The sequence below is a fragment of the Astatotilapia calliptera genome, chromosome 7 (assembly GCF_964374335.1).
Source record: "Astatotilapia calliptera chromosome 7, fAstCal68.1, whole genome shotgun sequence".
In the NCBI taxonomy this organism is placed as follows: Eukaryota; Metazoa; Chordata; class Actinopteri; order Cichliformes; family Cichlidae; genus Astatotilapia; species Astatotilapia calliptera.
The window spans coordinates 10,802,852-10,825,048 of NC_137428.1; the positions used below are offsets into that span (position 1 = coordinate 10,802,852).

General features: G+C 38.2%; 1 protein-coding gene across 1 annotated transcript in view; it reads left to right on the top strand.

The window, feature by feature from the left end:
* The window catches only part of hydin (HYDIN axonemal central pair apparatus protein), a 78,108-nt gene that overhangs the window by 30,116 nt on the left and 25,795 nt on the right, over positions 1-22,197 (top strand). Inside the window, 19 exon segments of the mRNA XM_080304711.1 lie at positions 32-299; positions 417-453; positions 456-524; positions 527-555; positions 893-1,040; positions 1,813-1,838; positions 2,204-2,299; positions 10,022-10,135; positions 11,872-12,051; positions 12,153-12,327; positions 12,600-12,727; positions 13,267-13,394; positions 13,813-13,949; positions 14,662-14,771; positions 14,890-14,982; positions 15,460-15,522; positions 15,524-15,562; positions 15,803-16,032; positions 20,202-20,345. Of these exon segments, the coding sequence (XP_080160837.1) occupies positions 32-299; positions 417-453; positions 456-524; positions 527-555; positions 893-1,040; positions 1,813-1,838; positions 2,204-2,299; positions 10,022-10,135; positions 11,872-12,051; positions 12,153-12,327; positions 12,600-12,727; positions 13,267-13,394; positions 13,813-13,949; positions 14,662-14,771; positions 14,890-14,982; positions 15,460-15,522; positions 15,524-15,562; positions 15,803-16,032; positions 20,202-20,345 (2,214 nt within the window).

The window sequence follows — 22,197 nt, forward strand, 5'->3', positions numbered from 1 at the left end:
AATCTGCCTTGAGCTCTCTTTGCTTTGTAAGCCATGAGTCATATCAATATCACTTCAAGCTCTTCAACCTTGGCATGCGAGTACACCGGATGAACAGGAAGATTGATAACTCACAACCCACTTCAAAAACCCACAAAGGTGGAAACTTGCCTAGCCAGAGTTTCCTACCTCCTTTCTCAACTCCTAAACCTATATGCTCCAAGACGTGGAGTAACTTCTTCTAGCAGAAAGATGGTCAGCCTCATTCTGTGATACTGTGAGCTTTTTTCCAGCTCACAGTGTCTTCAGACTGTCCTAAGGTGAAACTGTTTGTGTGTATGTCCTGAAAGTGAATAATCATAGCCAATCTGTGCATTAGAACAGATGCTGCAGCTCAATATGCAGTATACTACATGTACAGACTTTTGGCTTCCCAGGTTGTATGTGAGCATCAAGCGTGCTATGCTTTTGTTGGTGCAGGTGCTACCAGGAGAAGATCATGTCTGTGGATGTTATTTGTCACTTCGTAGCTCCACTGGTCAGCATTTTCCTCAAAGCAGCTTCTACATGAAGAAGGTTAGTCATGAGCAAGAATACCAAACATTGCATTTTTAGTACTTTTTTAAAAGCATATTTTTTGTAATACTCTGCAATGCTTTTATGATTGCATCCCATAACTGTTTTAAATGTTGTCTAAAGGTTATGTGGACAATCATCAAAGGTCCCATAAACTGCAGCTCTCATGAATGTTAATCTCATTTGCCTCCTTTATGTATATTTCTGTTAACATTTTGATTATTTTTAACCAACCTTTAACTATTAATAATTCAAACTGCAGCAGTTTAATACCTGTGCTTCAGACACGTCTCTTTGTTGTTGTTCACTTAATTTAAAAGGTTTCTGTGTGTTACAGGTCAAAGGAGAAAGACCCCTACACGAGAAGCTGATTCTAAAGAATATATCCTCTCTGCCTGTCTCCATAAAACTCTCACTTATAGAACCTTTCTCTCTGTGTGAGACCCCAGGAGACCGCAGTATAGAGTACAAATTGTTGTTTTTTGGTTGTTTTTATTTCTAATTTCATCAAGTACAGTTCTAATGATTCTATTTTTGCTGAAACATGCTGTTTAATCATTTAGCTGTACTTATCTGTATCATACCTTTAACTCAGATTAATCTTATTTTGTGTTATTGCTCATATCTAAATACTCTTTTAACGCTTCGTAATATCTGTTTGTGAAGTTTGCTGTGCAGAAGTGAGTCTACTGTGTTTTGATATTCTTGGAACGCAGTATGTGCCCTTAAAGACAGTTGCCTCCAAATTAAACAAATAGAGATTTGACAGTGCAAAATCACTGATGTTTTTTGGCACTAACCCCAAATTAAGTTTTGATAAACTCTAAATTGAAAAATATGAAATATAGTTTTGTTGAATTCTGTAATGATCAGTGAATTTAAGGTCAGATATTGCATACAGAATGTCCTTATTTTCATTATTATAGCTCAAATTTTGTGAGCTCATTAAAAAGCTTGAGGCTTTCAAACACCTGGCATGTCTGAGTGAAGCTGTAGATTAGATGAATATTGTTGACAAGTTTGGTTCCCATGGCAGAATCACAATAAATGTTTCAAAAAAAGTGTGTCAAGGTTTGTGAAAGGCCTATGAACCTGCGGTGTAGGAGTCATCTGTTTAAAGTAAGCAACAAAAACAATTCAGTTATTTTTATTTCTTCCAACTGCAAGACCATACTCTGAAAAAGAAGTGTGCATTATTTTGATGAATATATCAAAATTCACATTAGTCCTATATATCTTTCCAGTCTGTGGTTTTAGGAGACGGACATCAGGCTGAGGTGTGGGTATGCTTTAATTCAGCTTTCTATAAGGATTGAGAGTCAAGAACTGTGGATGTGGTAACTTTGATGCAATCTTTTTCTTACATGGTGCATTTATTTTCATTCTTCACCTGGGTGTTTTGACCCCAGTTGGGTTTACATTGAAATTAAATCAGCAATAATTTTTTCTTTTCACCCATTATAATTATCTAAAACCCATGCTTTCACTGAGCTATAGGATAACCTTTTTCTTTGAGTAGCCTTATTGAGATTAAAGGTTTAAAAAGACCAAAAGATGAGGAACTATTGTGAATAACTAAACTGTATTCTCTGTTCACTTACTAACATAGTTAAAAAACTCTTCTTCTCTTCTTTCATGTGTTTGCCAGTTTCTTGAAGTAAATTACCAGGGACACACGCAGCATGAGGTGGTGAAGCTGCACGCAGAAGCCCATTACCCCGGCCTCGACTTCTCCTCCAGCACAGTAGATTTTTATTGTGTATTAAACTACACACAAACTCACAAACCAATCACCATAACCAACTGCTTCCTGATTCCTGTGTCCTATTGCTGGGCTTTTCTGGATGACCAGAGACATAGTAACATCAGGTATATTTACACCACACACTATTAAAATGTTGCATTTATCAACCAGACACTGTAAGTTATTCAGTTGATTGTTGTATAATTTTACAGCTATATATTCAACAGTGACACTTTTAGTAGAAAATACATTACAATAATGACTAAGCAAATAAAAGTCCCACATAATTATATTCCAGAAGTATCTATTGTAAAATGTAAATTGGCAGTATCTGTTATGTTATAGTGTAACGACCTACTCCCAGAATTAAATAAAACAGAGATTTTATAAAAGAGAGATCTACAATATTAACAATGGCAGTTAAAATGACTGTCCGAGTAACTGCACAGAGCTTTTACCAAGATGACTGCTCAGTTGCATGACATGCTTGTAGAAGAACATTGATTAAACCCCTAAAAATGCATCTCAGTTCGTCAAAGTTGCATACTTAAAATTATTTTCTATAAAGCATAATCTCACAATGCCTTTAAAACAGCAGTCCCCAACCTTTTTTGTGCCACGGACCAGTTTATGCCCGACCATATTTTCATTGACCAGCCTTTAAGGTGTCGCGGATAAATACAACAAAATAAAACTAGTACCGGTACCAAAAAAAAGATTTATTCATAACACACGTGAAAAGACCCAGGAAAACCGAGTTAACGATAAAAACGATAACAAAATAACGCTGAAAACCGATAAAAACCCTGAAAACCATACATTTCACACCTGAGCCTCAACTCTCACGGCCCGGTACCAAACGACTCACGGACCGGTACCGGTCCGAGGCCCGGGGGTTGGGGACCGCTGCTTTAAAAGGCAACTTTGAATGACCTCATTTAGTATACGCAAATTTATCCTTGCCTCATCATGTTTGATGATTGCCTGCTGCCTCCTTCTACTCTCTCTCGGCATCTGCATGGCCGGATCACTAGCACATTTTCTTTCTACATGCAGGAAGGTGCTGGTTCACACTGCTGAACTGTATAAGTTGCTTATGTTTGATAAACCTTTTTCCCCCCATCAGCTCTGACAAGTTAGTCCCTCTGCTCACATTAGCCATACTGCTTCTTAGGGTTCTTATGGGTTTCCAAACTTAAGGTCAAAAGGTCAGTTTAATTCAATTCAAATCAGTTGTGTTAATGTAGTGTCAAAACACAACACTTACCTCAAGGTGCTTTTTATTGGAAGGTAAAGACACAACAAGAATACAGATAAAATGCCAATAATCAGCATAAGCAAACACTTGGTAACAGTGGGGAGAAAAAACTCAGTTGTAACAGGAAGAAACTTCTGGTTCTGGGTCAAATCCACCATCCGGGTGGGGCCTTTTGGCTGAGTTTGCATGTTCTCCCCCGTGTCTATGTGGGTTCCTCCCACAGTCAACACATGCTGTTGGCAGATTAGGTTAATGGTGATTTGAAATCAGCCCTAGGTGTGAATGTGAATGCGAATGACTGACAGTCTCTTTCTGTTAAGCCCTCAAACAGATTGGCAGCCTGTCCAATGTGTACACTGCCTCTTGTCCTGTGGTAGCTGGGATAGACTCCAACCCCCCCACGATCCTAAAATTGGAAAGTGGAAGAAAGTGGATGAATGGATGAGTGGATAAAAAAAAAAAGAAAATAACCAAAAAAAGTTAAGAAAAAAGTATTATAGCCTTTCATCACAAATTAGGAATTATCAATTTACATCCTAGGTTTTTCTTTATGAGTTGGCACAGAATGAGGGTGGCTTTTCTGTTATTTTGCTGCAGGACCACAGGATGCTAAAGCATCTGTGCTCTGTAAAAGCTACTGGATTATAGAACAAAAATAGAATTGGATTACTGAATAGACAAGATTCAGGAGCAAGAACCAAATGGATTTCAAACATATTTTTAAACTCCCCATTGGGGTGAGTCAGTCCAGTAGCTGCATTTAACATTTAACCCCCTGAATTGCAAGCCAAATCCATTATAAATTATCTGGGCAAGACACATTTGCTGATTGTGTACTTTATTCAAGCCTTGGTTTTGGCTTACCTCCCCTTAAATGAACTGTGAATACTAAAGTAGCCAGCCTATCCATGGCCTTGAACCAGCTAATGCAATAGGGCTAAAAGATTTATCACCTTCAATCATCGTCTTCGTTTTGTTTCTGTCCTTGTCCTCATCTTAAGGCTTTACATTGCTTATTTTTTAATTTTCCTTTTCCTCTTTCCCCTCTTCATGCTCTTGTGTCAGTGCTTTTCTTTCCCACCTAATCCGTATCACCCTTCTCTTCTCTCTTTCCTCACCCTTTCCTTCTTAGATTGCAGCCTCTCTTACCAATCCGTCTCACAGGCTGTCTCGCTAATTAAATGGAGACCTCACTGTGCTCGCACAGACTCTCTTTAAAGTCTCTTTCTCCCACACAAAACTTGCTCTATCTTGCCATGTTCAGCTAATTACATCCCTATCAGTAATTAAACCACAGCCCTTGGAGAGTGGAATTTCAATAGAGCTAACTGTTTTCTATCCATCTATTCCACTGATCCACTCCACAGATGGAGGCAGCACACTATAGACAGACACTGTAGGTTTTCTGTCTATGGGAACTCTTTTCCAGCAAGAAGTAAAGTAGAAGGCTTAGTTCACCTTTTACATTGTACTGCAGCTACTTTCTATAGCTGCCTGATGGATTAGATCACTGCACAACTAAACGACTATCTGATCAGTCACAACTAATGCAGTAACATTTATTTCGGAGCATGTTTTGTTAAAACCAAAATTTATAGCAGGACTGGCAGGATAAAGATCCTTGATCAAGTTTTAATTGTCTGTTTGTGGACAACAAGGGTCAGAAACAGCCTTTAATGCATTTTCCCCTAACCCTAACCCTTTGTGTTGTCACTGGAAAAACACATTGCTTTGTAGACCTTTATTTTCTTTTTGAGTGCTCATAGTTTTCTTAATTATCAAATAAAGACTGAATCTTAATATACATCACAAAAGAGACAAATGTGAGAGTATTTTTCCCACCATCAACATTACTAATTTAGATTAGATTAAGCTTTGCCATTGCAAAGAGTCTGGAGAATATGAAGTATTAAGGTACTTTAATGCCTTGAGATTTCTTATTGATTTTAGTGATAAAACTGCTTTAATGCCCTTGAGATTCCTTGCAGTTTTGCATACAGTGACGCTATAGCAGCTTATTAGTAATTGTGCAAGGTGATAATATATCTTATGTCCAGTATGTTTGTACTGTTTCATGTGCAGTTATATTTGACTGAACTTAATGTGACTATGCTGGTGATTTCAGTCCTGAGAAAAACTTTCTTTTTTACAGGACTCTGTACAGTTCTATGAAAAACTAAGCCCTTCCTTACTTCTTACATAGGGATTAAAAGGGTAAGTAGCAGTCAGGTGCTGCTAATTGAATGCATTTGATTGATCATTAGCAAATGTGAAAACAACTATAACAGTGAATGTTTTGAGTTTGCTGGTCTGGAGTGTTTTAACACAGTGTCAAACAGGAAACCATTGCTGCTGCTGCCCATCAATCTGGGAACGATTATATAGTCAATTTCAAACAAGTCTGTTTTTCTACAAAGAGAAAGATTATTCACGAGTTAAAACATTTAGGACAGTTGGCAGTCTTCCCAGTAGTTTCCTCTGCCATGAATTAAGAGACTGGTAAAGTCATACAGAAGACAATTACTTAAAGTTATTGGTGCTAAAGGTGGTTCTTCAAGCCTCTCAATTATGGGATGTAATTCGTTTTTCACAAGACTAAATAGATTCCTGTGAAAACTTTATTTTTCACATGACTGTATACACAAACTGGAGAGAAAAGAAGCATATAAGTATATGATCCCAAATAGGATGCTCTACGATTCTACCAGAAGGCATCATGGAAAACACAGAAGTCTTCTACAACACATATTTTACAGTGAAGAGTTGTTATGGTTTGGCAGGGCAAGCCATGGGGATGTAGGGAAGGAGGACCCAGGTGCAGAGCTCTGTGTGTAAACAGTGCGTTTATTTACAGTGAATGGAAAAAACAACAATAAATCCCCTTGCTCTCCCCTGACTCCCGTGTCGTGTCTTTCCGTGAAAAGTCCGTGTCTCAGCACTCCTCGTGCTGGCTGCTGTCTGGCGCTCCACACTTCTCCTGGGGAGCTCCAAGACTCTCCTAAGTAGCTCCCCCGATGAGCCCTGATCAGCAGCAGGTGTGTGGCAGGAGCTTCGGGTGTGGCCAGTCCCCTAGAAGGGCCACACCCACCAGGCCTGCAGGTGCTTGACATCCATCCTACAGCCAAACACACACCCACAAATACCTGCCTATACAAAAATGTGGACACAGAACAGCAGCACAGTATCACCTATACATATAACAATATAATTCATAACTGCTCAGGGTCGCTCCGACCCAGGGTCCCTGACAAGAGCAGGGTGGAAAAATCGTATGTGATGCTATGTTGATACTATATGTTGCCCTGGAAAACAATACCATCTTTCTGATACAATTAGTACTTCACAAGAAACACTGGAAGTCAAATTAGAAGCTGAAATATTTTAGAGAACCTGTTGCTTGTTTTTGCCTGCGTATTAATAATGTATTGTAAGAGAAAAAGGTACAAGATATTGTATCAGCTTTAGTCATCTTGCTCAAATGATGGACCTTAATCTTGACAACAACGCAAGCAACTTTAAAAAAAAAGTCTTATGTAGAGTTAAAGATGTGTTTTCACCAAATTCTGCTTGTACCTATATGATGTAACCATAGTGAATTTTTAAAAACATTATGAAAAATGGTCATTTATTGTGATGAACCTTCACGGTGATGAGAAAATGCTTTACTAATATTTGTAGTTAATTTAGCTCACATTTTAGTCGTCCCCTCGCGACATTAGTGCTGCGGTTCTTTTTTCACTGCTTTCAGTCCTTTTCAACTGCCAGACGCAGCTGTTCTCAACAAACAAATCTCACACCTGCTCAGTACTAAACCGCAGATAGACACTGTTAGACAATAGCTGCTTACAGTAGTGGAGCATTTAGCAGCTAAATTGTCACATCAACAAACAACAACAGCAAAACAAAGCTGAGCTGAAAGAGAGACAATACTGGTCCTAAAATTTGCAAGGTGGTTTCACAGCGTTGCTCCGTGATTGCTGAATGTATAAATGTGCAACGCTTAAGTAAGAACTTTGCAGTTATTGAAGATTTTAAATATCTGTTTATTATTTTATATGTGCATTTTATTGATCAATAAAGTGGAGAGAGAAAGGACATATTGCAAGTCATGATTTGAGATGAAGTCCCATTCATCTCAGTCCCAGTATTGAGGACTGAGCACCAATTCTGGTAACTTAAAATCTGTAAGATCAAATTAAAGAGGGTGTTTCAGTGGAATCATCTCAGCTGTCAGTTGTCATTGTACAATTTAAGATGTAATGTCTATCAGTGGTAAATCTCTAAAGCCAAGTCCACAAGTATAACTCATTATGATACTTATTTCCCATTATTCTTTTTAGTCTCCTGACAGGCTGCTGAAAAAGAGATGTTGGTTTAGTAGTCTGAACCCAGAAAACACAGTCACGCCCACTGTGTGCGTAAAGGAAAGAATAGATTGAAGAGCAAAAGACAGATACGAGAATGTCAGAGTGTCCTATTTCTGTTTTGAGCTGAACTCTTGCAGAGTCATTATCTGCTGTCTCACCATCTGTTCCCCTGTCCGCACCAGTGAGTTTTAACCTCTTTCTTAGAATGCCCACATTTTTAAAAAGCAGGTTTTTTGTTGTTGTTTGTTTGTTTGCCCCCAGGCTCCCAAATGATTTTAAGAAGTCTTATCCACCAAAAATGTTTTGTAAGATCTACAGTGTTTCTTCTGTCTTACATCATACAATGATGGATGTATTAATTTGTGATTTCCTAGGCAGTCTTGTCACACAAAACAATGTCCATGACAGTGATCATACAACAGTGCCCCCTGCTGATTGCATCTCTATCATTCACTCATTATAATGAGTTTATAAGCTGGCTCACAAGTACTTTTGCGTTCTTTGGCACTCTAGCAATTGTGCATGCAGACTTGAAGGGTGTCTTGCGTGTATATGCATGTAGTGAAGCTTTCCCACACACACATAGATAGCCTTTGGCTATAATGTAGCCATGGTCAGTGATTTAATATAGAACGTCTCCAGTATGGCTTTGAGATGGCTTCACTCACTAAATCTCTTTCATTCTCATCCATGTTTATTCAGCACTTCACTGCAATCTATCCTGACCTGTTTCCTGCTGCTTGCCTATTAAAATTCCTCTTAATTATAGAACACTCTGTTTAATTAACTTGATGGATGCACCCAATTTGATCCCATAGGGAAGGAGAGAGTAGAACAGAGAGACAAAATGAGTTCTTTGGGGTGTGGGTGCTGAAGATTTTCTTCCTCACTTGGGTATTACATTATGTGTTAATGATGCACCTGATAGACAGTGCTTATATAATTTACTTCTGTACAAGCATATGTACAAGTCCTTGCTAGTTAGCCTAATTCTGAGTAAATGTGCTGCTTCAAATGATCAACAGTGGGGGGGTTTTTAACTCTTTGATCTGTACGATGCCAAAGAGAGGGAATATCATAAATATGGTCCTTGTAGCCATACTGGGCTTTAGCGCAGCATCACTGCTTTTATCTCCACTTCCACACCGAGTCCATATAAGTTAAAAAGGATTTGTTTTTTACTCTTAATCATGAAAATCTAAAGTAGTTGAGCAGTAGGATAAAAATATGGCGCTGCAAATAAAAATATGAATTCTTCTTGAAAAAGATTTGTTTTGTCTATCATTCATTTTTCTTATTTTTCTCTCTTGAGAAATGTGCCATTTATAACGCTATAACGTGGAGTTTTTCTCTATTTGCAAGAAAAATATATTTAACTTTAGGGATTTCTTGTTTTACTCTTTGCTCTTATGGAAAGAAAGGAAAAAAGAATGAGAAGCAAAACGATTCAGAAAGTCAGACGAGCTCCTCTGTAACACCTGCCTTGCCATCTCCTGTAATCTCCAGGCCTGGTGCAGATGGACATAGCAGCACACATTATCCTGTGGGTGTGGAAGAGGTAGGCAAATGCACACGTAAACAAATCAGGGTGTCCCTGAGATTTCTAGTTTGTCAGGGAACAGAGAAAGCCAGCAGCTAAAGGGCAAGTCATTCCCTCTGTGCCGTATATAATACTGGCTTGCTAAATCAGTGTGGATATTCCTTGGTTTTTAAGTACTGATACAATAGAATAGTCTTATATAACTCAGCGTAATCTTCATGATCTATAGTTATTTATATTCCCTTTAGTAACTGGAGAATAGATGTAAATGTATAATTCAATAAGGGCTCCGTCTAAAACTATTTTCATTACTTATTCATCTACAGAGTATATTTATTAATCAAATCACCTAAGATACTTGTCAGTGTAAAAATATTAGCTGTATTGCCTATAGTGACCCAGAAAAATAAGGGCATTTCATATATATTGACTGCAAAGATTAATAACCTGGAAGCAAGTTGTTTGTCTAAAGTCGAGGAAAACTGGGTTTTAAACACTGTTGAGACTGAATTAAAAAACAAACCCTGAATAACTGAATCTGTTGTACTGGTTTTCAGGTGGTTGCACAGTGCCATGTAGAGGAGGGGCCTTTATATGAGATCATTCTCAGAGGAGAAGCATCAATAATCATCTACAGCCTTGAACCCACCTATTTGGGCTTTGGTCAGCAGGTACAGATACAGGGCTGACCTGACAGCTGAATTTAACATCTGATTACTTTATAACAGTTTGATTTGGACAGCTGAGACTCTGAGCTTGAGCAAATTCAATTTAAAATAAAATAACACTACGTAAGTAGCAAATCTCAGGTTCAATTTCAGCAGATTTACATCAATATAGGGATGTAAATCTAATTAACAGGAAGTGCCAAAACTTTGGGAATTGTCACTAATTTTTTATGGACAGCTGCTTCAGTGTTATATCATTGGCAGAAGATCTCACATGTGACGCAGTGCTATGGTCCTGGGTCTGTTTCCCAGTGTTTCGAGTTGCAATTCCTTATTCTTAGTTAAGAGCATCCTTAGTTTTCTATTCATTACCTTTGGTCTTTGTAAGGATTTAAGTTTGAAGTCTTATAGTTTGCATGTTCATTTGTTTTATTCTCCTGAAGAGCATGCAAATGGCTGTTGAACCCACCATTAAGCAAGCAGAGGGTGGTTTCTGTGAGGGCCTTGAAGAGGGAGGAAGGTTCCACAAAATATTAAAAAGAAAAACATAGTTTTGTACCCTTAAAAAGTGGAACTATGAGCTACATTTTCCATATTTCTATATTTCTGTTATTGTAATCCCACTGATAATGATGGAATTTGCATTTCATTAGATCTGGTAATCGCAGGACCGAGTACGGATTTGAGTTTGTTTATGTAGCTCTCCATTATCGTGTGTTCATTTTTCCTCCTTGATGTTCTTTTATCCTGCTTCCCTTGTCCTTGTTGTTCTGTTGCCATCTGTTTGCTCACCCATGTGTCACGCCTGATATCTCAGACAAAACTAATTAGATTTTTTTAAAAACTTAGAGGAGTGAAGCATGCTGCCATTTTGAAGGGAACACTGATGAGCCCGAAAGAGAGGGCGTCACATTTGTTTGTGATTGTTCATTATGAATCTTGTTTGCTGCCTTGGTGAAGTTTGCTTTATGTTTATTTGTTTTTCCTCACACTGATGGTTATTTTCCCTTTTTCCAATTCAAATTCTCTCTGTTGTTGCCTGTTAATTCTTTCTGGCGACAGCATGATAATTGTCATTAAGACAGATTGTTTAAAGATGGAATGTTTAAGTTGGCATTTTACCTTGTTTTTTTTTAACACTAGAAATACTGCTGAGAGGAAGCACATAAACTTTAAATGTCACTGCCTAGTTTTCCACACCACCTCCACTCCTTCTTTGTGTATGCAAGCCATCCGGACCAGTTATCATTGATATTCAAAACAAGGACACATTGATTTTTGATTTAGTTGAAATAGCGATTCAGCAGAACATTTCTTCGACCTTCCTGTCTGTTCAGCATTCTTCTCTCTGGCGCTGTCTCTCTCTCTCTCTCTCTCTCTCTCTCTCTATCTTACTCCTGTGTTGTTCTCTTGTATTTATCCAGATTTATAATTAAGAAGGTTCTGAAACAGCCCTGATTGTTCATGCATGTGTACAGCTGTGAAATGTTTTATGTTTTTGCTTGTTTGTTTCCCTTCTATCTTTTCACCTTTCTGATATTTTCACAAACTATAAGATGTAAAAGGTGCTTCTCTAAAACGAAAAGAATGTTTGCTCTACAAAATATACAGGACACTAGGTGGAGCACTTTGTCTGTTTGCCATAAGCTGCTTGACATGATGAAACTAAAGGCACAGCCCGCTTTAAAAAGCAGACGAGTGTTTCCCCTCTCGGTTTAATCTTTGTCCTTTCCTCCTAGCTTTTTCATCTTGTAAGCAAAGCTGATGTGATCCTAAGGAATACTGGCCACGTGGGCTATAAATACAGTATACAGCCTGAAAAAGAGAAGGGGGACGATACTGATGAGGAGGAAGTGGGGCAGATGACAGACTTTGAACATGAGGTTAGACCTGGTTGGCCCATGGTCGTTCCCGCTGAGGCGAGTTTATCTTTGGACTGCTTCTATTGTGGATATTTAAGTTATTTTAAAATGAATGTTGATGGTTTCTTTTACCTGTGTTGCTTTTGTGTGAGTGACAGGGTTATGTTGAAGCCAGTATGGTGCAGTTACTATGGGTGCTCTACTTCCCAGGCATCCCAGAGGTTTTTAGGAAGAAGCTTCAGGTGCAGGTGGCTTTCCTACTACCGCAGGAGATCTCACTGACTGGAGTTGCAGTGTTTCCCAGGCTCAGCTTGAATTTGCCACAAATCCTACGTATGCACAGTCATTCATACAGTACACACATTTTACATGTAAATACATATTACACCAGTTTGCAGCCATGTTACTGGACCTCATAAGGATGTTGCCAGTAAACTGAATCATCCTTAGAAATATCTGTTTCCTTGGTTTTCTTTCTAACTCAATTTTACTGAAAGGCATCAAGCTCAAATTGTTCAGCTGATTTATAGTCCTCCCTTATAAGCACTGACACAAATTCAACTCTTTATTGCTGCGCTCGTGCAACACTGTGATTTCCCTTGCAGAGGAGGAGCGTTACAGTGATGTGTTACAGCAGGCCAGAACTGCTGTGGAGGCAGACAGAGTCAAAGAGGAGCTCATGAATGAAATTAGTGTTGGAAAAGGAGCAGTGGAGGAAACCTGCATACTCACAGTCAATAAATTCATTTTAGGAACAGCTCACAATCACAATATGCAGATCACAAAAAAACAAAAAGAAACATCCTGTAATTGTATGCATGTTGTTTTGATATTATCACGCAGAGAACTAACAAACGTTTATTTGTAATGAAAACCACCAACAAAAGCGGTATTTACAACGGTAGAACAAAAGTCAGTGTCCTGAGAAACCTTTAAGGTTTATTTTCATCTTCATACTGCAGTTAGTGCAGATTTGTATGTGTCCTACACATAAAATGTTTTGTATATATATATGAAGAAGTTGCACATTAACAAAATAAGCTGCATATTAACAAGTAATATTTCTTTCCTTCAGGTATTACTGCTCCAGCTCCAGAAGCTCACAGATCAGAAAAAAAGAATAGAAAAAAATAAACAATATAAAACGTTGAGGTAAAGTCCTAAACTCAGAAACCTAGGACGATGACAGTAGTAAAATGTATTTGGAGATATTTATGCTGACCAGTTTTGCCAACTTTTAAATACTTTTCTGTCTTTTGACTACGTGACTAGCATGAAGAGCTGCTTCACATGGAGATCGATAGGTTGCTCATCAAAGAAAATGCTCTTGCTGTGGCTGCTAGCTTGCTGGAGGCCGGAGAACCACAAGGATCCTTCAGAAAGTGGCACAAGCTATTCAAGTATGTACTTACAACCACACACATGCAGTTTAGTGGAACAGATGGTCCACTCACTGGACTGAAATGAGAACTGTGTCCAACTGTGCTGTGGAATTCAAACAGTCCTTAATACTGAATGATATTTGGTTGCATAGCAGATTTTATTACTTGGTTTTTTTGCAAATTTGTGGGTACATGGTGTGGCTATTTATTTATTTTCAGTTTGTGCATTTTTGATAACATGTCATTATCTTGTGTTCACAGTGTATAAGTGCAGAATACAAATGATATGCAAGATACTAAGTTTCTTTACAAAACAGAAAGCCGTCTTTAACTAAAAAGAGAAACTCTTTCAAAACTAAAAAACTCAAACACTCACACAACATCCTGTAATTGTAAGCATGTTTGTGTCCAACGTTTTATTCTTCACTCTCCACAGGTTTCAGCTCCCAGAGTATGTTTTAGACTTTGTTTTTGTCATTCCTAGCAAAGTTATCAGTCAAACTGCAAAAATTACCAGTGAAGGATCAATATCTGTGTCTTTCCATGTCATTTGCAAACATCTTGAGAGCACAGGTAACACCATATCTACTTTTGTCCCGTGACATTTTCAGTCCTCTGTCTGTCTCCTTCTGTTTTTAATACTTTGATATTTTCCACATGATCTGATTTATATATTAGAAGTGATTTGTCCTATGGAATTGAGTTCATTCCAGTTTTATTTACATAGCGTCAAATGACAACAACGGTCACTTCAAGGCGCTTTATATTGTAAGGTAAAGACCCAATCAGACAACCCCCTGTGAGCAAGCACTTGGCGATAGTGGGAAGGAAAAACTCCCTTTTAACAGGAAGAAACCTCTGGCAGAACCAGGCTCAGGGAGGGACAGACAACTGACATGATCCTGTCGAGGGGAGGGAGATAGGACAAAAGACACACTGTGGAGGAGAGCCAGAGATTACTAACTAATAATTAAATGAATCTATGAAGCCAAATGTATAGAAAAATATACAAAAAACAGAAAGTAGGCAGTCCTGTGTGGAAATAGAAAGTATTACATTAGACTTTCAAAAAATAAAAATAAAAATGTTTAGATATTACAGTTAGAAGTCTTAATGTCAAAGAAAAACAAACCAATAGTAGACAAGTTTACAGATGAAACAAAGCTTAAATAATTTGTTGGCATTTCCACCATTCAACAGCTGTAAAATTATTAGAGCTGATGAAAGCAAACAAAACTGGATTTCTGATATCAAATGATTTATGACTCTTACTGGTTTATCACAGGTTTCACAACCAATTTTAAAAGTGTGAAGAATCTGCCTTGTAGTGAGACACAGACTTTCACAGTTTAGTTAGACCCTCAAGGAGCCAAGCTGAGTGTCCTCCCAATCCAGGTATCCACAAGAATAGACAAGCTTGTATACGGCTAGAAATACATTTATTGTGTCTTTTCATTCAGTGTCTATAAACAGTTTTGGGTCTGTGTTATTAATCTCATCTTTGTCGATACAGGTTGCAGATGGCCCAATGGTACAGATACGACTGTATGCCATGGTAACCATGCCAGATGTCACTGTTTCCAGGGATACAGTTCAGTTTGACACTGCAGTGTGGCATGTGTCAGAGTACAAAGGGCGATAAAAAGCGGCAATGGTATAATATGCTCTAGCTTCTGCTAGAGGTTTCTTCCTGTTAAAAGGGAGGTTTTCCTTCCCACTGTCCCCAACGTGCTTGCTCAAAGGGGGTCGTATGATTGTTGGATTTTTTTCTATGTATGTATTATTGTAAGGTCTACCTTACAATATAAAGTTCCTTTAGGCAACTGTTGTTGTGATTTGATGCTTTATAAATAAAACTGAATTGTATTGAATTGAACTGAAAAATTGAATTGAGTATACTGGGTCACCGTGGTGCTATCTTGTTGTTAACTGTAAAATCAAGTGAATACGTGAATTTTTTCTATGTACTTCTTATCAGACCTGTACATTTGATACTTGAGAAAATCTTTTTAATTGACAGCCAGATGTGGCTTGTATTAATTTGCTATCATAAGCTATTATGAGTGTTGGTGCAAAAGGAAAGATTCCTTTTGTAACGCATCAGATGAGAACAATACAGCTACTGAACCATGAGTCTGTGCCTTGCCAACTGGAGCATTGCTGAGAAGTTTCAGGCTTTTAAAAAGGTATGACTTTAGCTCGTTTATGGATAAAATAAAAACTTAATCCACATTCCACACGGTAAGAAAAATAGGGAAGTATAAGTGAACAATAAAATATGTGCACGGCATTATAATCGAATGCAGCATTGTGGAAATAAGTTATTTTAATATCAGGGAAAAGTAGAGTACTGTGAGTAGTAACATGTGGGTGATATATAGCAAAATAAAGACGGGGATGCTGACCTTCATGTACATCTCTTTCAGTGTGCTTATGTAGTGGTGCGCATGGCTGAGAGCACCCAGCATGTGTTCCTCACGGGTCAGGTTCACGGTGAGGCTCCACATCTCGAGTTCTGGCCATCGGTGCTGGAGCTCAGACCTTGCCTCCCTGCCAGCACTGAGGTTGAACCTGAGGTTACCGCCAGAAACCCCTGTTCTTTCCCCACTGAGTTTTACTCCCTGGAGTTCACACACAGTACCTCCAGGAAGAAGAGGTAAGTCTTCAGTTTCAGAAATAGTGTTGCAAGTTTACCTTACAATGTATCGTATATTTTTAAAAAGGCAAGGCCCCAAGTGAGGTAGTAATGTCAAATACATATATTTGTAATGAGTGTGTGGTGTCCTTTTATTGATAAATTACTGCTTGGTTAAAAAGAGAGGGAGGGAGACAGGCATTGTTTTCTTCGGTCAATCAGTTAATCCCTCACAGCTTTTCCAAATTGAATTATTTATTGTTATGCTGCAGTGTCTTTAATTGGAATGCATGACATTGCAGTGTTTACTAATATCCCTTTACAGTTTGTCAGGACTTCCAGCATTTAACTCAGTGTTACCAGTTAGAGTTGGATTGTAAATTACATTACATAGTCACATAATGTTGTTTTTTAAAATGCATCTCATCTTGTTTTCTGCATTCAGTTTTCCTGTATATGTTCATTTTACTGGATTAATAATCAAATAAAGTATTTCTCATTTCATGCAGATCCTGCATTTGATGCATAAGTGCAACATTTTACATCTATGTAAGTTCTCATCCACCCAGGTCACCATAGCCTGGAGTAAGATGTTTGACCTTTAGAGCTAAACGCTGATGTGTAAATCTGGTATTTAACCCATAATGGAAATGTTACCTTGGATGTGGTTCTGAGTCCAACTATTAGCCACCTACAATGCAGTCTACACCTATACATTACACCTACAGCTATTAAAATGTTTTCAAAAACCTAAAAAGCTCTTCTTTATCTTAAGCTTTTAACTCTAAATAAATTATCTTTGCAAACTATTTTTTTGTAAAAGCAACAGTGAAATTTGAATTCAGTTGTTTGAGAACTGACGATTGTCTGCCACATGGGTGTTGATGTGTCACCTGATGGTTTAGCTGCATGTAGCTGCAGAAGCATTGCTCTGATTATATATGGAGCCCCAGTGACAGGTTAAAAAAACACAGATTCCTCCTAATTTAAATAGTTAAATGAAGACAGAGTGTAAAAAAAAAAAAAAAAAAGTAACCAGCTGCCATATTTAGCATGGTATTAAGGGCGTTTTTCTCTTTTTTCTTAGATAAGAGCAGCACATCAGCTGCCTTGTCACGCCAGTATGGAGCAGTGTGCCTTAGTGTTGATGCTGTGGCTGCAGATGTGCTGCTAAATGGCACTTCACCGCTAGCCTGACTGCCAGACAACTATTTGACTCTGCTGCTGTGGAGTATGCTCAGAAGAATCCTGGCAAGCTGGAAGTTAAAGAAGTAGGTTGTGATGGACAAATTAATAAGAATGTCTTTAACTGGTTTAACTGGTTTAGGAAGAGACTATAAATGTACTTAAAGAGAAAGGTGTAAATTTCAAGGGGATTCCCATCCTTAAATAATTAAAAATATTTCTACAGTAAGGTAGGATACCACAGGAAAAGATTTTAGATTTATCTACCTGCTACCAGGTCCAGTCGTTGGAGAAACTTCAGAATCAGGGCCTGCAACACCTCATCTACTTTTCCACCTGATACAACAAAAAGCAGGAAACGACTATAAATGTACTTAAAAAGAAAAAAAGAAGTTTTTAAAAACTTCTTTAGTCCTCTTTTAGTGTGTTTATATTCTCAATAAAGTGGTGGTTTTAGCATCTTTTTTGTAGGTGAAGTCACTCTTTTACATCTCTATACAAAAATAACATTTAAAATGTAAATGCAGACTGAAACTAGCCCTTAGGTTAAATTTCAACATGAACTGTAGTCAGAACACATTCAGCCTGCTTTTAAACAAATGCAATGAAATGCATTTACAGTTTTTTACAGCCGCTAGGACACATTTCTCAATACTTAGGTCACTTTTGCAAAACTCTTCACACAATTCTCCTAACTGACCTTCAGCTTGGCAAAGCAGTTCATTTCACATTCAAAATGCACTACAACTACCAAAACACTTTATTCAGGTCTCAAATAAACTCATTCTTCCAGAACACTAGCAAAGGTTGACAGCCAACAAACACACTTTGTCACCCACAAAACAATGACCTAAAAAACACTAACAACATGTAGCATTACACAGTGTTTTCTTGTGTAAAACAAGGACACATCTCTGTTTAGAATTTCAATGTATGTTACTGGAATGAATCAGACATCATGCAGAATTCGTTAATATTTGTTTATGTATTTTTATTTTTTTGCACTAAGTAATCCCAAAATACAAGAATTTGTATACACACCATCCACTGATACACATACAATAGTAATGCTATTCTACTCGGTCTTCTCCATTTGGCCACAGGTTCTCATCCACATCACATCTTATGCCATCTAGGGCAATACACCTAGGAAAGAATCTTCTGGCATGCCAGAATTGAAGGAGTTGAAAAATTGAAGGAGTAACACCTGTGTAGATGTTCATCTACAATGAGAATAAGCTGTGGCTGGTTAAACTGCATTTTTAGATTTAAAATATGTTTCAATAAAATATTGCTGTTGAATTTTGCTGTCTTTTTAAGTTTTGCATTGTGTTATTGTTTTGGCCATAAGTTTAACAGTTTTGAAAACAGTATGTAAGTATATGCAAAATGTCCTGTACGTACAAAGATTTTTGGCAGTTGTTGTGTCTGAGTGAGAAAATAATTCATGAAATTTGAGAGATGTAGTCATTGAATGCATTTTGTGCCAAAACAATGATAACTGATCCTCAGTTTGGCCCACATAGACTTCTGTTGTGCTCACTGTGTGAGGAGTTTTGCAAAAGTGACCTAAGTATTGAGAAATGTGTCCTAGCGTCTGTAAAAAACTGTAATTCAGTTTAAAGTCATTTTAGAGGAGAAGAGGATGTTGTCTAAGCTAACATCCATCATGGACAACACCTCCCACCCCCTGCATGAGACTGTACGAGCACTGAGCAGTTCAGCAGTACATTTTTACAATCACAGCACAGGAAGGAGCGCTACCGCAGGTCATTCTTACCAGCAGCTGTCAGACTCTATAATGCAGCTTAATATTCTTTTGATCATCTTACTCACCAGCTTGTTTGCTTACTGTACATTTCATACATAGCTCTGTAGAATTGATACATATCCCTGTACATTTTATACGTATTACTGTGCAATTTTTAAAAATTTTCTATACATATTCTGTACATTGTTACCTGTATATACCTGTATATACAAACTCGGATGCTTATGTATATAGGACCACCTTGTGTCTTCCTTTTATATTTTTATTTTCCCTTGCTGTAAGAGCTCTGTAACACCGAAATTTCTCATCCGTGGGATAATAAAGGTTTATTCTATTCTATTCTATTCTAACTTCAGAATTAGGGCCTGCAACACCTCATCTACTTTTCCACCTGGTACAACATATAACTGTGAGGACAGAAGCAGTGAAGATGACTCTAAGGCTCCCCCGATCTCAAAATATTTCTTTATCTTTTGACTTCAACTTCTAAAATGACTTTTTCTAAAAACCTTTTAGTCCTGTTTCAGTGTATTTACATTCTCAATAAAGTGGATGTTCTCGAAACAGGTTGATATCAGCTGCATCCCAGTACTTCCAAATCTCATGGTACACCATTGGTGGACATTCGTATCTATCACTTCAGGGGAGAAGCCAAGAAGTTTAGTAATTTTTTCTATTTCTCAAGGGCTCTTGTTGTGCTTTAGAGTTTTCTCCCTCCACATTTAAACTGACATGTACTGCAATGCTTCAGTGTTGTCCCGCAGTCTCACCCTCAACTCAACAGTGAGGGATATGGTAAAGGCTACACACCACTTCCTGACATTATTTTAATCCTCAGGCGCAAGGTGCAACTCAACTGCTTTCAATTCAAAAGGGTAACCAATTTATGGTTTGGAACTGAGCTTTAAAGTAGTGTTTTCCCTCAAAAGCCTTGATGACAGGCTGTACCTCTCCCAGCACAAAGCTTATTGTACCTGTTTTCTGTAGGTGATTGAATCCAACACTGGGAGAGGAGGAGAAACTGTAAGCAACAACTATCAAGGTTTCAGCCCAGTATACTTTCATTAGGTGAAGACTTGATTCTTACTGTTATCTCTGATATAATATTTTTAGAAGTACAGAAACAATATAAAATAATCACATTTAGAACTGAATTTATCAAATTGTATTTCTTGCTACCTTTCTAACTTATGTTTATAATATGCAGCGGATATTTTTTGTGTTCTCTCCATAGATACAAGATCACACCTACATGTGACAACAACTTTGGTCCACTGATCTACGGCACCAGGAAAACCCAAAGCTTCACCATGGAAAACCATGGAGACTTCAAGACTTTTTTCACCATCACAGACCCTACACTCCTAAGCAGGACAGGGTAAGAAATCAGAAGACAGAAACAACAAATTAACAGACACACATGCACTTATCGATCTGTGCGTCTGTCCTATTCTCAGAAACACCAAATTATTCTAATAAATAAATCAAGGTACCTCTGGACTGTTACCTGTGTGTTGGTGGTTGTTGTTTGGCTGTACTCAGCTGATTCACAGGATTTAGCAGGTATATTTCTATGAACCAGAGTAGGTGCAGCATCTTGTCTAAGGTCAGCTGAAATGGTTGAGCGCAGTTATTTTGGAGTTGACCTTATTAAATATGTGTTTGTAGGAATTTAACATTTTGGAAGGAGCAGTTGCATGTTCAGGGCTGGGACATGGGCTGGCCCAAACTGTGTGGAAATGTGATTGTTTAAACTCCATATTGCTTATTTTATAGTTTAGGTTACTTATTAGTTTTGATGTTAATATCTAATATAATGTACTAACGTAGATTGGTAACAATAGGCTGTGTGTTACTAATCTGCATACTGTTATTAATAATAATTATTGTGGGTGATTTTAACATCCATGTAGATGCTAAAAATGACAGCCTCAACATGGCATTTAATCTGTTATTAGACTCAATTGGTTTCTCTCAAAATGTAAAAGAACCCACCCACCACTTTAATCACACTCTAGATCTTGTTTTAACATATGGCATAGAAACTGAACATTTAACAGTGTTTCCTGAAAACCCTCTCCTGTCTGATCATTTCCTGATAACATTTACATTTACAATAATTGATTACACAGCAGTGAAGAGTAGACTCTATCACAGTAGATGTCTTTCTGAAAGCGCTGTAACTAAGTTTAAGAATATAATCCACCCACTGTTATCATCTTCAATGCCCTGTACCAACATAGAGCAGAGCAGCTATCTGAACGCTACCCCAGTAGAGGTCGATTATCTTGTTAATAATTTCACCTCCTCACTACGTACGACTCTGGATACTGTAGCTCCTGTGAAAACTAAGGTCTCTAATCAGAAGTACCTGACTCCGTGGTATAATTCTCAAACACGTACCCTAAAGCAGATGACTCGTAATCTGGAGAGGAAATGGCGTGTCACAAATTTAGAGGATCATCATTTAGCCTGGAGAAATAGTTTGCTGCTTTTGTCATGGTCCTGAGTCGGTGACCCAGCGCTTTTAGTTTGTTATCATTTTCTAGATGATGATTGTTTAAGTTCTGTGTTATTTTCGATCTGCCTCTAAGTCTGCGTCTGTACCTGTCTGTCTATGGTGTCTCCCCATCTGTTTGTGAATCTGTCTGTTTAGTTCAATGTCTTGTCTGGTTCCATGTATCTGAGTTTCCTGTTTTATTGTGAAGGTCCGTGTCGTATGTGAGTGTGATCAGTTTACGTTTCCCCTGTCCCGTCAGCCCAGATTCCTCCCAGCTGTGTTGCCCTCCTGTCTCTCATCCCCTGATTACTGGTGTGTGTATTTAAGCCCTGTGTGTTCTCCTGCCTGTTGCCGGTTCGTCTGTATTACTCAGTGTCAGTCTGTGTATCCACCGTGGCTTCTCCCTGCTGTTCATCGTCATCCTCCTCTGCTCGTTTTCATTCAGGTTTGTGCTCTGTAGTTTAGTTGTTTCCCAGTTTAGTTTAGTTCGAGCCCCGTTTGCTGTTTGTCCACATTTTTTTGTGTTCAATAAATCACCTTCACTCCTCTACGACTGCCTGCGCTTGGATCCTCATTTATTCCACACGGCTCGCCTCGGCAGCCGTGACAGTACGAACCGGCCACTATGGACCCAGCAGCAGTCAACCTGCCCGAGGAGCTCCGGGAGGACATTATTTACTCGGTGGACAGATTAATTAACTTATGGCTCGAGCATGAGGGGAGAGAATTC